Here is a 13,541-nt window from a genome sequence, read left to right as displayed (position 1 = left end):
TCCGCCCCACAAAAAACATTCCAATTATTATTATTTTTTAATTTTAACAAAATACTATATTATTTATAAATAAATAAAAATAATATATTTTTTAAAGAGTTTAAATTTATGGTCCTCTCTTAATAATAACATTTTTTTATCAATTTAAAACGCCAATTAATTTTTTTATATAGGTGAGAATTGAACTTCAAATCTCTTATTTAACGATAAAATTTTTTATTAATTGAATTAATTGGAATTCACAGTTAAAAATAAGAGTCATACTAATGAATACTTTTAGGGTATTACTTAACAAAAGCTTTTATGAGAAAAAAAAATTGTTAATATTTTAACAATATTTTTTATTTTTTATAAAAATAATATAAAATTTTTTCAGAATGAATGGTTAATTAATCCCCGAGTCACTGATTAGCATTTTCATAAAATATAATATCTATCCATGCATGAAGTGATATATGATCTAAAAACAAAAAGTGGACATAGATCAGCGGTACACGCGTCACAAAGCAATGGCAGTACTCGCTAGTGTAATTTTCAGACACAAAATATAGAAAAACATGGGAGCATTAATAAAAATAAAATTCTCTTAAACTAGATTAGGACTGGTACCTGTACGAGAACTAGGTAGCTCTTATTTTTATTTTTATTTCTATTTTTCGACCAAACAAACAAAGCATTAAAGCATGAACATGCCCTTTTTATTTTCCAATTTCGTTGCTCAATTGGGTCTATTGCATTTTTGCTTCATCTTTCCCTCTGGTAATGTTTCATACCCCCTGAATTTTTGTTTGTGTTTAACATAGTACTGATAAAGATCCATGTAAATCTTCTTTTGCGTGAATTACGAATTCTATGTTCGAATATTGTTGGTCGGTGAATTTAATTGTCGTATAGTTTTCATCATTATTGTTTTTGGGATCGGTTATGTAATGGGTCTTTGTGATTTTTGAATTCCTAGTGTTTTGAATTTTTAGGGGGCTTTTTTTTTAATTTTTTTTATTAAATGATAATTTAACTCTGTGTGTTCTGGTATTTGTTAGAGTTTAGATTGATTGTGTTTGTGGAAATTTTCAGTTTTTTAATTTGTTAAAGTGAATCTGAGAAGGTCAAATAATGTTTGGCTGTTATGTGGGTTTGTTGTGTAATTTAGGGAAAACGAGGGTGTGATTACTGTTGAGTGGTTATAATTTTGAGATGTGTTTTTGTATACTGAAATGTGGATGAGGCACTGGCAGTATGGCTTAATTCTGGTTCATAACTAAGTGAATACAATGGCTAAGAGCCGTGTAGCTCAACGGGCACCTCCTGGTGTTTGTAACGGAGACAACTATGGTTTGAATCCCCCCCCCCCCCTCCCATTGTAATTATTGAATTATAAGAAATATAAATAAATAATTGATGGAAGTCAGATTAGTTCAATTTGGAGGAGTATAAAAAGTAGCATTTTTATAATATTATTAGTCTTCTTGTTCTCTTGACAGTCTACTCTGTAGTGGTGTGTATTTTTGTGAGGTTATATTAGGGTGTTTAATCTTGTGTAAATACCATTTGGAGCCAAATTGTGCCAGGTTTGGTTTTTGGAAATGCTTGTGTTTATTTAAGTTTCTTTAAAGATTGAAAAAAAAAATATGTGTTTTCTTCTTTTGTATTTGATAAAATTTGAAAAGTGCCTTTAGAGATCTCTCGTTATATTTGTTTTCTGCCTTTAGAGATCTCGTTATATTGTGTAAGAGTCATGAAAATGTCATAAATTTCATCTCATAGCTGTCTCTATGGGCCGGATTCTTTCATGATATTGATGTTGTCCCTCTCTGTCATTCCTTTTTTGCCTGTTAAACTTTTGCATTCATGACAGGGAAGTAGAGTAGCTTTAGCTGGCAGCATTTGGACTAATTTCAAAGTAGGAGGTTTTTCAAGCATTGAGTGATTTTTCACATTTCTAAATGGGTTCATTTTTGAGTTTGGCTGTTCCAAAGATTAGGACGAGGGACTACAATGAGATATGTCAGAATGAGAACTGCAAGAGGCAAAGAATGTCATCAAGCTTTGATGAGGATAGCACAAGGCTGATTCCGAGTCTTCCTGATGAGTTATCAATCCAGATTATTGCTAGACTTCCTAGAATTTCCTACTTTGATGTGCGGTTGGTGTCGCGGAAGTGGATGGCAACTGTTATGAGTCCTGAACTATTTAAATTAAGAAAGGAGCTTGGAACAACAGAAGAGTGGCTATATTTATTGACTAAGGTTGAAGAAGATAAACTTCTGTGGCATGCTTTGGACCCTTTGTCAAGAAAATGGCAGAGGTTGCCTATGATGCCCAATGTTGTTTATGAAGATGAATCTAGGAAGGGTTCCTCTGGGCTTTGGATGTGGAACATGGTTGGTCCAAGCATAAAAATTGCTGAAGTTATTAGAGGCTGGCTTGGGTGGAAGGATTCATGGGATCAAATGCCATATTGTGGTTGTGCTATTGGAGCTGTTGATGGATGCCTTTATGTGCTTGGTGGATTCTCCAGAGCTTTGACCATGAAATGTGTTTGGAGATTTGATCCAATTCAAAATGCTTGGACTGAAGTGACTTCGATGTCTACAGGTAGAGCGTATTGTAAGACAAGCATTTTAAATAACAAGCTATATGTGGTTGGAGGTGTTAGTCGGGGCCGAGGTGGTTTGACTCCTCTTCAGTCTGCTGAAGTTTTTGACCCCTCAATGGGGACATGGTCCCAAGTTCCAAGCATGCCATTCTCAAAAGCACAAGTGTTACCTACTGCCTTTTTGGCTGACATGCTAAAGCCTATTGCCACCGGGTTGACTTCATACATGGGAAGGTTATGCGTCCCTCAAAGTTTGTATTCATGGCCCTTTTTTGTTGATGTTGGGGGAGAAATTTATGACCCTGAAACAAATTCATGGGTTGAAATGCCAAATGGCATGGGAGAGGGATGGCCTGCACGGCAGGCAGGTACAAAACTGAGTGTTGTAGTAGATGGTGAATTATATGCATTTGAGCCTTCTAGTTCCCTAGATAGCGGTAAAATCAAAGTATATGATCAAAGAGAAGATGCTTGGAAAGTTGTTATTGGAAAAGTCCCTATTTATGATTTTGCAGATTCAGAATCTCCGTATTTACTTGCTGGTTTTCATGGAAAGCTTCATGTCATTACAAAAGATGCCAGGCATCACATTGCAGTTCTCCAGGCTGATCTGTGTTCTTCACCATCAAGCTCCACTTCTCTCTTTGCTACCTCCTTAAATGAGCATTCTGACACAGTGGCAGAATCTGATGCTGTGGTTTGGAAGGTCATTGCTTCTAGAGATTTTGGGTCTGCTGAGCTGGTCAGTTGTCAAGTACTTGAAATTTAGCATCATATTATGCTTATAGGCTAACAAACCCCTTAAGATATTGGTTTCTTGGCTATATGGTGATCTGGATGGTGAATTGCAGTTGGGTGCCACAATATTGATAAGTTTCTTATAATATGTTTTCATTCGTATATAAAGAAACATTATATGATTTGTATGAACTGTCTGACGAGGCAGCTACTTCACGTTTGCAAATCAAATTATAATAGCCAGAAGATCATTGGCAAGTTTTTTACTTTTCTTGGCAGATATCATGCCCTCCTTATATTTTAAGATGTTGCATCCTTTGAATTCAATGGTACATCTGTAACTTTTGAAATCTGGTTAGTTACTAAATAAACAATTTTATTATGCATAATGGTGCCATATGATTGTTTTGATTAAGACATAAGTATTTGATTTTCATGAGGGGACTCATTACTTGATTCTGTATTGTTTGTTGAATGTAATTGTGCAATATAAATAAATTATGCAGCATGCCTTCACTTGCTTGGTTGCAACAACTTTTGAACATCATCGAATCTTCTGTGGCTGCTGCTTCTCTGCTAGAACTTGGGTTGCATCTCTTATATTATATATCCCACGTGTGTGTGACTCAAAATTGAGTTTCTTCCACTTAAAAAAAATTAAGTAATCAAGATGAAAAAATTGATGAGCTTTAATTCAAGTGGCGCCACTTTCCCCTATAAGGAGGGGGTGCAGGAGGTGAGATTGTGGATTTAACACCTGCTGGTTGTGACTTATCATTTTATTTCTTGTAACTTATGAAACTCGCATCTAATACATGTGTAAACCATTTTAAGTGATTGAATTTATAGCTCTTTTGATTTATTCTTTTTAAAGCTATTCTGTTATTGATATAATGGGTGTTTGTCAAACCTTGAACTGAGCCAGCCATGAATAGTTTAATACATTTAAAATTTTAGAATAAGGTATTGGTTTTCAGTCAGATCTGTTTTTAATGGCTGGTTCTAAAGTTTTACTATAAAAACCTTGAGCGAAATGGCAAATGGAATCTAGAAAAAGCTTTATTATAAACCCCAACTAGTTCAAAAGTTGACTTGGATTCTTTCAGGATTGATTTAGAGTTAAAATGAACAAAATCCTTTGCAATAAATTTTGAAAGAAAAAATCCTTGCCTTGTCAGTTGTCTATATTTTTTTCCCCTGTAGATTTGGTCACTTTGTCACTTATAAGTGCAGATGTCCTTGCTTATTCAATATGGAATCATTTTATGGCACACATTTTCACTCTGAGTTGATTTAATTTGTGGATTCATGTGGAAGCTCAAAACCATGGATAATAAATAGACTTGAAATTGAATTGACCTTTGAAAGTATTGGTGCTATTATATTTCAATATCTGCAATTTCCACTTCACATTGCACTTTTTATTATAGAAATGAGTGATCATTATTAACGCTCCAGCGATATGTGGAATAGAATAGCTGTGGATTATAATTATGTTTCGTTATGCATAAATAAGATACTATTAGACTGTTTAAGCAAATCATTAAATGTAAGCAGATCTTTTCATGCAAAAGTCATCCTCCCAAAAAGCCACAAGGAATTTCCTGTCATCTGTACCAGAGAGCGTGTAACCATTGTTTAGTTGAGATTGCATTTTTGAGAGTGACTTCTGCAAAACCTAAAATATCAAGTTTTTTCTCTGAATAAAATATGTAAGAATGGGAGATTATATTGATTGCCGACCTTTAGCTTTTCTTAATCTTTTGTCTTGTTTGATGTGTTTGATACCCTTGGTGGTGTAAGAATTTGTGTATATGGCCTTTAAATATTATAGCCTTTGATTTTTATGGTGCTCATGCTGTCAAATCAATTGGAAGTGAGCCCTGTCCTGCTAACAGATTGTTCTGTCATCTGTGACTAGAGAGCTTGTAATGTTGGTTAGTTGAAATTGCATTTTTGAGAGTGACTTCTGCCGAACCTAAATACTGAGTTGTTGCTCTGAATCAGGTATGTAAGATTGGGAGATTGATAGTGATTGCTGACCTGTAGCTTTTTTTAATCTTTTGTATCTTGTTTGATGTCTTTGATACCCTTGGTGGTGTAAGACTCCTTGTATATGGCCTCTAAATATTATAGCCGTTGATTTTATGGTGCTCATGCTTTTAAGTTTCTTGGAAGTGAGCCCTTTCCTGCTAATAGATTGTCAGGTTAGATTGTTGGGTTGAGAAGCATCTCCACTTACCACAAAATTTGAAATTTCTAATCAGTTGAAATTATAATGACAAGATTTGACTCTGTCAAATTCCTTTGACTTTTGCTGATTAGAGTTGTTCGGTCTGAAATCCCTTCAACTGTGTGTCTTAAATATATTCTAAAATTATTTGTGGTGAAGATGATGGAGCACAATGTATCAACACGGTATTTGATTTGGTGGCATCATAATGATCAGAAGTTGACTAAAGAAACATGGTGCTGCAACATATGTCTCCTGCATTTCAAGTTGTTTGGCGGTAATCTCTTATCCTCTAATTAGTTTAGCTATTTATGGAAATTATTTTGTGTTGGAGGCAAGGCACTATGTGTTGAGACTGTTCGTAGGCATTGTGAATGATTTTGAATGTTGACAGGAGTAACTATCGGATAACCATGAGCATAATTGTGAACTGATGAGATCTCATACACGCACTTGCATGCCTAAGGGTTTGTTTGGAATGGACCTTCACCTCTACTCTCCTCTCCCTCCATCTCCTGCCATCAAAATACAGAGTAAGGGAGGGTTGTGGAGCTGTTTTTTTTTCATTCCAGTTCTCTTCATTCTTTCTTTTTGGCTTACATGATGGATTATATATTTTTGGATGATATTTTCCGTCTCGGTTCCTCATTACACTACTAGACACCTGGAAATTTCTTTTTTTCCTCTCCAAAATTCTGCATTACTCTTAAGTCCAGATCACATTCTTTCATTTCGGTCAAGGATTTATCATTATTATAAATACAATTATTCTTATTCTCTCTATTCCACTTAATTTTCCCTTTTATCAGTGGTGGTGGGCCATTTTGATTTGATGCTAACAATATAAAGATATGCCTGATGTTATCTAGCATCTCTTGTAATTTCACCAATATAGATTAGAATTATGTATGAAATAGTTTTGTCAATCTCACATCTCTTACAAATTTTGAGATAATTTTAAGCCTTGAGGATTATTCTTCAAATGGTTTTATATGGTTTAAAATTATATGGCCGGTCAGTAACCACTGGATCCACACAAGGTTATCTTAGCCAATTCTTAACAGGAGGGGTTATTGCTTTGCATTCTACATGCTTGGTTTCTACTAGTTAAACTTGCTAGGTTTTCTGAGGATGGAATATGTTGGTGCTTGATTGACAGGTGGGTCATTCTAAAAAGTGAAATGAGGGGGGAAAAAAGAAGGAAAAAACAAATGATGGTGGTAAGGAGTGGTGATGAGGGGAATTGATGTTGAAAGCTACCATTTCTGATTCCTTGTCAAATTGATACAACTTTTTCAACAATTATAAGGATGTGATATAGGCAACCTCAAGGAGTGAGTGACACTATATTTCACTAGGAAAAGTGGGTTAAGAAATGAATATCAATATTAAATATAGGATTTGAAATGTAACTTATATCAAGAGCTTGCTTTCTCCAATGTTCATGCTTCATATTATATTTATCTTTTTTCTGCAGTTGGGGGTCCTTTTCTAGTAATGGAATTTTCAACCTCTCTTGCAAGAAGGGATCCAATTATTTTAAAGATAAATCTTAGGCAGTGTTCCTCCAAAAATATGATAGGTTTGTGATCACCAAGATGCCCCCTTGTAGCATTTTCCATTCATTCCGAAAACATGAATTTGCTGATCCAGTTACAGCAATTTTTCACAAATTTTCAGAATCACAAAGATGCCTTGGATAAGACTCCTGGTTTATTAAGATGGGGTCCTCACTGTTGAATCTTTGAAGTTTAAAGTGTACGGAATTTTTTACCTCTCTAGCAGAATCGGTACAAATATTAGTTTGTCTGATCTGGTCTTTTTTAGTAGTTGATGTGCTTTATTGTTTGTTTTCCCCAAATTAATGAGTTGGCTTTCCATGACTTTGATCCATAGTATGATGCAAACCATGCAACTACTATGAAGATTGTGTCAACCAAGCATTAGGCTAAACCATACATAATAGAACATCAAATCATATTGGTGGTTCCATTGTCAAAATCTTATCTTGAAGATTATTCTCTCCCCCACACATCCCCACCCCTAAGAAATTTTTTTTTCTTTTTTTAAAGGGGGAGTTTGCATCTAATTCTCATGGAAGAACCATATTATATGTGTTGATTTTTCTCAATAAAGAAACCGTTTCAGAATCCATCCACCTCAAATGAAAAAGAAGTGTGCTTTTCTTTTCTTTTCCTAGGTGAAGTGAGAGCTCTTTCTAGCATAAAGGGGAAACAAGTTTCTACTTTCAACATGGAGAACCAATTTCTTCATACTTCAGTTCTGCTTGGCCTATAAACTATATAACGAACCTTTAAGCATACAGAATCAATTCAAAATCCCTCCATCAACCTTTTTTTAATCGTGTGATTCGTCTTGCGGTCTTATCTCATAAGCAACGTAGACAAAAGTTTGGTCAGTGATATGTTCTGATGTCACTATCAAACAGCTAATTGCTCCTTTTCCGAGATGGTCTGATTTTTATAACCATGTATAAAAAATTGTACATAACAGGCAAGTTTTTGTGGAGTACAAAAATTCTATAGAAGCTTCTTGTTATTATACAAACTCTGTCCTTTTTCCTAGTCATCTTGATTAGGTATTTTCTCTATATAAAAAAAATTAAAAAAAAATCTTGATCAGGTAAATTTAAGAATTTACTTATCAATCTTTTTTTTTTCTTTTTCTTTTTTTTGTTTGTTAAGTCTAACACAATATTTCTCACAATTATTAATATGGCTTATTAAGATTAATATGTAATAAAAACAAAGTCAATAAAGAATACAAGTACATGTAATGTAGAATATAAGTCAGTAGTTGTAAAAAATATGAAAAATATTGTGTCCCAGTATTTTTTTCTTTTTCTTTTTATGTAAAAAAAGTAAGGCTCATATGAGTCTAGTGTCCTTCCCCAATAGTCTTGTAATTACTCATGGAAAAGGATTAGTCACATATGTGCTATACTATGATATACCCCCCAAAATACTAGTTTAGCACAATTGAGTTTCTTTATAGTTGTTAATAAAACCTAGATCGGCCTAGTACATGCCCAATGTGAAACTCATTATACACCCACACAACATACTTAATTAATATCCAATCAAATCCGGGACATTATAATCTTCCCATTTAAATCTCTGACGTTCTTGTTAGGACTCATTTTGTGAGGTAGTGACCTAATTAAAAATAAATTTATTTGAATGTGCCTTTCATTTTTGACTAACTATTAGGTCCCGCTATTTTAAGTTGCGAATTGAGACTAGTCAAGTTAAAAGAAGTGTGATTTTCAGATTAATAAATATAATAATTTACAACTTCAGACCCAATTGTTGAATTTTTCTAAAATACTTAATTCTAGTTTGAGCCCTTCAAAGTTTGTACCATTTCTAAGATAACCATTTCTAGATTTTATGGTATGGGATTTAAGATTCACCTAATCCAGTTATCACTTGAGTAAAAGTTCAAAGGCGTCAGATAATCTGTTTCTTTCCCTCGCAGCATGTTGGACTCAACATCAACGTGACTTAAGGAAAAGGGCATTGTTAACAGGACTCATCATATGACAAATTCATTTTGAGTGCACCCCAAGGATAAGAAAGAAATAAAATAAAGGTTAAACATAAATGATGAAGTCTGGATCATAACATCATTGAAAACAGGACCAATTCTCTATCTCCAAATTCATTGTTTATATGTTTGTGTCAGCTATAAATAATATGCTACAAAATGGGTACACATCAAAATTATTACCAATTTAAAGTCAAAAGATCTGATTTGTTTTCTAAGTTCCAGATTATGTTGTCACTTTAGAGGAAAGTTAAATCTCCCCTCCATTAACTACAGAGACTCCCATTGGAGTAGTTTTTTTACATAGCAATTTGACAGTTGAATTGTCATATAAATTTTGATATAACTTTAGTTTTGTTTTCTAGTGGGGATCATTTGAAAATTGATACTTGATACTACCAGATGTTTCACACTAATCCCATATTGTGAAAAAGAAAGAAAAAAATTTTTTTAACAAGTTACCATCCTTAACCCGCATTTGATGGATTCTTGTATATGTACTGTGTATGTAATTGTTCTGAAAAAATGAGTAACATGACACCATCATATATTCAATCACATCAAAGTACTAAAAAATATATATATAACAAAGACTTTTATTTTCTCTTTAACGTGTGGGAATCGCCAGATAGCAGTGGGCCAATTTTCAGAAATTCAAATCATGGTATAATTATAATTAATAGTGTCCATGGAGATTAGTGGTTATTCTATTAATAAAAATAAAATAAAATAATATGGGCAAGCAATCATGTAAAAAAATAAAATAGTCACTTTCTAGTTTCTATACCATTAGAATTTTCAGTTAGATTCAGGTAAAAGGATCTCTCATTGAAACGTTCCTATTTAGGTGGTTCCTTGCTTTGTCTTCTCTCCACATCAAACAACTAGAGGAAGTTATCTTTAGTATTTCATAGACTTCTGTTCAGTTACTGCTCTGTGGTTGACATTTTAAGGTATTGGATCTGGATTTCCAATATTATCAGTTGGCAAACACTGTTCTTAATTGGTTCTTCAATGTTTTTGCTGAAGATTTTAGTCATCTTTTGTGGCAAATTGTATGAGAATTGATTTGGGTTCTCAATATTTTTTCTTCTTTACTGTTACAAGGAGTTTCCTAGTTGGCTAGTTCTCAGCTCAAAAATCTGTCTGTAAGGATAGAGAAGGCTTTGTGTCAAAAGAATTCTTGAATCATTGTGGGAATTGAATCTGATTTCTGGTTATGAGAATTTGAGGTGGGTTTTTGGTGGGGGCTTCATCAATGGCTAGTGAAGATTTGATTGAGCTCAAATTCAGGCTTGCTGATGGCACCGACATAGGGCCAACCAAGTATGGTCCAGCTACCACAGTGGCGTCTCTCAAAGAAAAAATACTTGCACAATGGCCCGAAGGTTTATAAATCTTTTCTCACCCCATATGATATGACTTCTATCTACGCATCATTAATTTCTGTATCCGGGTTGTTCCAAGTTACTGCTTTTTTTTACTTGTCAACAACTGTGAACTGTGTATTTTTTGTCTATTGTTTTAGAAACTTACATGTGTTATTAGAAACCTTTCATTCTTATATGTGATTTTATATTCATGGGGTTGTTTGTGAGTCTTTTATATTTAAGTTTACCATTCTGCCTTGAAGAGAACTATATGTTTTTTTCTTTTTGACATTACTCCATTCTAATTAGTTGGTATGTTTTAGTTGATTTTCTCTGCAAATTATGTCACTAGCAGTAGGTAGTATCTTTCCCCTGTGATTTCTTTACATCTTAGTACTGCAGCTGATTGTGAAACTGGCACCTGAAGAATTGGAAACAGCATAGATTAGGGGGACAGGCTGTAAACCTGAATTATTGAAAAAGGATCTTATTGTTATTACTTGTTAGTCTTAAAAATTAATGTGCTTCAATTATTGAAAATGATGTTTAGAAATAATGTTGCTATTACCATTATTCATAGTGGAATCCTAGCAAATGTTAGCTGGAAACACTATCCCACTTTCAAGCCAGTATATATGAGATCAATTAAAGATAAGAAATGATGCTTGCAAGTTAATATGATTCTATTATTCTAATGTGTTAGTGCCCTTTTTGGCTCACCTCACCATGTAGCCCCAAACTTCATTTTATTGGTGTTCCACAATATCTTGCTTTCCATCCAAAAACTAAAATAATTAGATATAGGAAAAAATGTATCTTGACTAAAATATTGACTTCTAGTGTAATTCAATGATCACAATACTGTGTTTTGTTGTTAGTTTGATTTATATTTTTCTCATGAATATGATGATCTCTCTTTGGTAGAAAAAGAAAATGGTCCAAAAACAATAAACGATGTGAAGCTTATCAATGCTGGAAAGATACTGGAAAATAATAGAACACTAGCAGAGTCCAGGCTCCCAGTTGGTCTCCCAGGTGGTGTAATCACTATGCATGTTGTTGTGAGGGCTCCTCTTCCTGACAAAAACAGGGGTAATTCATTTAATCATATGGCACTCAACTTTCACTAGACACTTTCTTATCTATTTGCGTGTGTATGTTAAAAGTCTCCATGATGTTATTACATTAATTAATATGTAGATGAGTCAAGCTTGACTTAGCTGCAGAATATGGTGGAAGTTTTATGGATCATGACTAGGATATTTGAAGGTCTTAATAACAATGATAGTGGGTACACCATAATGGAAAAAAAGTACCTTTTCTTACCCATTTGTTTTCTGTGCATATGATGCATCTCTATTCGTTAAAATGCCAGTTTTTGATAAAGCATGTAGTAATTTACTCTCTTTTTTTTCTTTTTTCTTTTTTTATTGGTGTAGGTTGGGTTGGGTAGGAATTGGTCATTTTCGTTAAGTTTACTTCGTTTAAGAGGAATACAAGTTTCTAGGTGAATTCATTTCTTAAGATGTGGTCCATCTCCATAAACCATCACATATTCTATTGTTGTCTTCAATAGAAAATTACTATTCGATACTCTCAAAACACAATAGAATGATACTCCATACCAATTAAAACAAGCCATTGTCATTATATTACTACATAATATTATTAACATAGAAAATACCTAAGGTTTTAGTATTACCAATTTTATTTGATTTAAAAAAATGTGTATATATATATATATATATATATATATATATCTCTCTTTTGGGGAGCACATTTTTGCCACATTTAGTATTTACCATACTTGTGAACAAACAACACAGCATACTACTTATTTGCATCTGACTATATGCTTAAATAAGGTCGTAGTTAGTGCATAAAACTTCTGTTTTTGTTGGAGTTTGGGAGAAGCATTTATTTTCAACTAGTCCTTCATAACCAAATCATCACATTCATGAATTCGTGGATAAGCATATATAACAAGAAATGGTTGTTGCATTCTATACAGACAAAGTGCACAAGGATTCTCCATCGAAGATGTGCTGTTCATGTTCCATCTTGTAGCTCCCAAGTAACAGCATCAACACAGAGCTTATTATTTCAATTAATGTTAGTGTCTCCATGTGCTTCTATTAGATACTTGCCGAGATTCAGTTTAGATACTCGGTCCCGGGTTTTAATCAGATGCAGAAACAAGAAGCTTGGAGGTTCTTTCCCAGACAAACTTTTACTTTGATGTTGTGGTTTTCTTCAGTAACAAACACCACCTTGTGGTTCCTTCATTGCTTGTGGAAGAGGAATTGAGCCAATTGCTGGATTTGAAGCTTCATTTATTAAGAGAGTTTTCTTTGCATAATGATGAAAGGAGAAAAAAGAATTGAAAAGAAAAGAAAAGTTAAAGAAGAAAAAATTATTGGTTTGAGTTGGGGTCCATTATTAAACTGCTTAGAAGAATAAAATTTCACATGACGTGTAAACATTAAGATGACCACTACTATGTTCAGCTTTTATCAACTTCGTAATTTTAGGCTGACTTGTCTGATCCTCCATAAAATATGATAAATTCAATAAGCATATATACATAATGAAGCCTATGAAACTGATACATAATACCAATGGCATTTTACCAAACAAAAAAATACTATTGAAATGGATGTCATAGGTTGAAACTCTCTTTTAAAACAAAACAAAAAAGCTTTTTACCAAAAAATGAAAATACTAACAGCCAAAAATTTTAATATTTTGTTATCCAAAGAAAGGTGAGAATGGTGCTGTTAGAGGACTGGGAAATACCATAATTGGCATTCCCACGTGGCAGGAATGAAAAATATAGAACTTCCAGACCAGAATGCCCATGTTTGCATACACTAATTAATGTTAGGCCAAGTGGAGTAATTATTGGTTATTCTGGAATTACATATATGTGACATGGTTATCCAAGTTATAAAAGCATACTACCTAATACACAAGTTAATTTTCACCTGGCTTTAAGCGCAGTGTGAGATAATGTAATATAATTATTGTATAGGATTAT

At 33.5% G+C, this 13,541-nt stretch overlaps 3 protein-coding genes across 6 annotated transcripts; all 3 read left to right on the top strand.

Moving 5' to 3' along the window:
* The first annotated feature begins 579 nt into the window (after nt 1–579).
* On the top strand, nt 580–3,597 carry LOC142613289 (F-box/kelch-repeat protein At1g22040). The gene is made up of 2 exons (XM_075785576.1): nt 580–759; nt 1,856–3,597. Exon 2 carries the CDS (start codon nt 1,944–1,946, stop codon nt 3,363–3,365), a length of 1,422 nt encoding a protein of 473 aa, XP_075641691.1. The 5' UTR covers nt 580–759; nt 1,856–1,943; the 3' UTR covers nt 3,366–3,597.
* A 169-nt stretch (nt 3,598–3,766) lies between these two features.
* LOC142613290 (uncharacterized) lies at nt 3,767–8,075 on the top strand. Of its 4 annotated transcripts, none has more exons than XM_075785577.1 (4): nt 3,767–4,070; nt 5,727–5,844; nt 7,045–7,149; nt 7,248–8,075. In XM_075785577.1, the coding sequence occupies exons 1-4, from the start codon at nt 4,005–4,007 to the stop codon at nt 7,268–7,270; spliced, it is 312 nt and encodes a 103-aa protein (XP_075641692.1). In that variant the 5' UTR covers nt 3,767–4,004; the 3' UTR covers nt 7,271–8,075. The 4 variants fall into 4 exon arrangements, 1 of the variants encoding a protein (XP_075641692.1); XR_012840264.1 differs by lacking the exons at nt 3,767–4,070; nt 7,248–8,075 and adding exons at nt 4,077–5,341; nt 5,962–6,100 and having other exon boundaries at nt 7,045–7,243; XR_012840265.1 differs by lacking the exons at nt 3,767–4,070; nt 7,248–8,075 and adding an exon at nt 4,077–5,341 and having other exon boundaries at nt 7,045–7,243.
* A 1,693-nt stretch (nt 8,076–9,768) lies between these two features.
* LOC142611799 (membrane-anchored ubiquitin-fold protein 6) lies at nt 9,769–13,040 on the top strand. Its single transcript, XM_075783944.1, has 3 exons — nt 9,769–10,522; nt 11,429–11,596; nt 12,516–13,040. Exons 1-3 carry the CDS (start codon nt 10,393–10,395, stop codon nt 12,569–12,571), a joined length of 354 nt encoding a protein of 117 aa, XP_075640059.1. The 5' UTR covers nt 9,769–10,392; the 3' UTR covers nt 12,572–13,040.
* Nucleotides 13,041–13,541: the final 501 nt, after the last annotated feature.

This window comes from Castanea sativa, chromosome 10 (genome assembly GCF_040712315.1).
Source record: "Castanea sativa cultivar Marrone di Chiusa Pesio chromosome 10, ASM4071231v1".
NCBI classification, from domain to species: domain Eukaryota; kingdom Viridiplantae; phylum Streptophyta; class Magnoliopsida; order Fagales; family Fagaceae; genus Castanea; species Castanea sativa.
The sequence above is the reverse complement of the archived record's forward strand: the minus strand, read 5'-3'. Positions and strand labels throughout refer to the sequence as shown.

Coding starts and splice junctions, on each gene's coding strand:
- LOC142613289 (XM_075785576.1), top strand. CDS start 1,944: ATGGGTTCATTTTTGAGTTTGGCTGTTCCAAAGATTAGGACGAGGGAC.
- LOC142613290 (XM_075785577.1), top strand. CDS start 4,005: ATGAAAAAATTGATGAGCTTTAATTCAAGTGGCGCCACTTTCCCCTAT. Junction 4,071..5,726: donor ATAAGGAGGGGGTGCAGGAG/GTGAGATTGTGG, acceptor TTTGTGGTGAAG/ATGATGGAGCACAATGTATC. Junction 5,845..7,044: donor GCATTTCAAGTTGTTTGGCG/GTAATCTCTTAT, acceptor TTTTTTCTGCAG/TTGGGGGTCCTTTTCTAGTA.
- LOC142611799 (XM_075783944.1), top strand. CDS start 10,393: ATGGCTAGTGAAGATTTGATTGAGCTCAAATTCAGGCTTGCTGATGGC. Junction 10,523..11,428: donor ACTTGCACAATGGCCCGAAG/GTTTATAAATCT, acceptor TCTCTTTGGTAG/AAAAAGAAAATGGTCCAAAA. Junction 11,597..12,515: donor TCTTCCTGACAAAAACAGGG/GTAATTCATTTA, acceptor CATTCTATACAG/ACAAAGTGCACAAGGATTCT.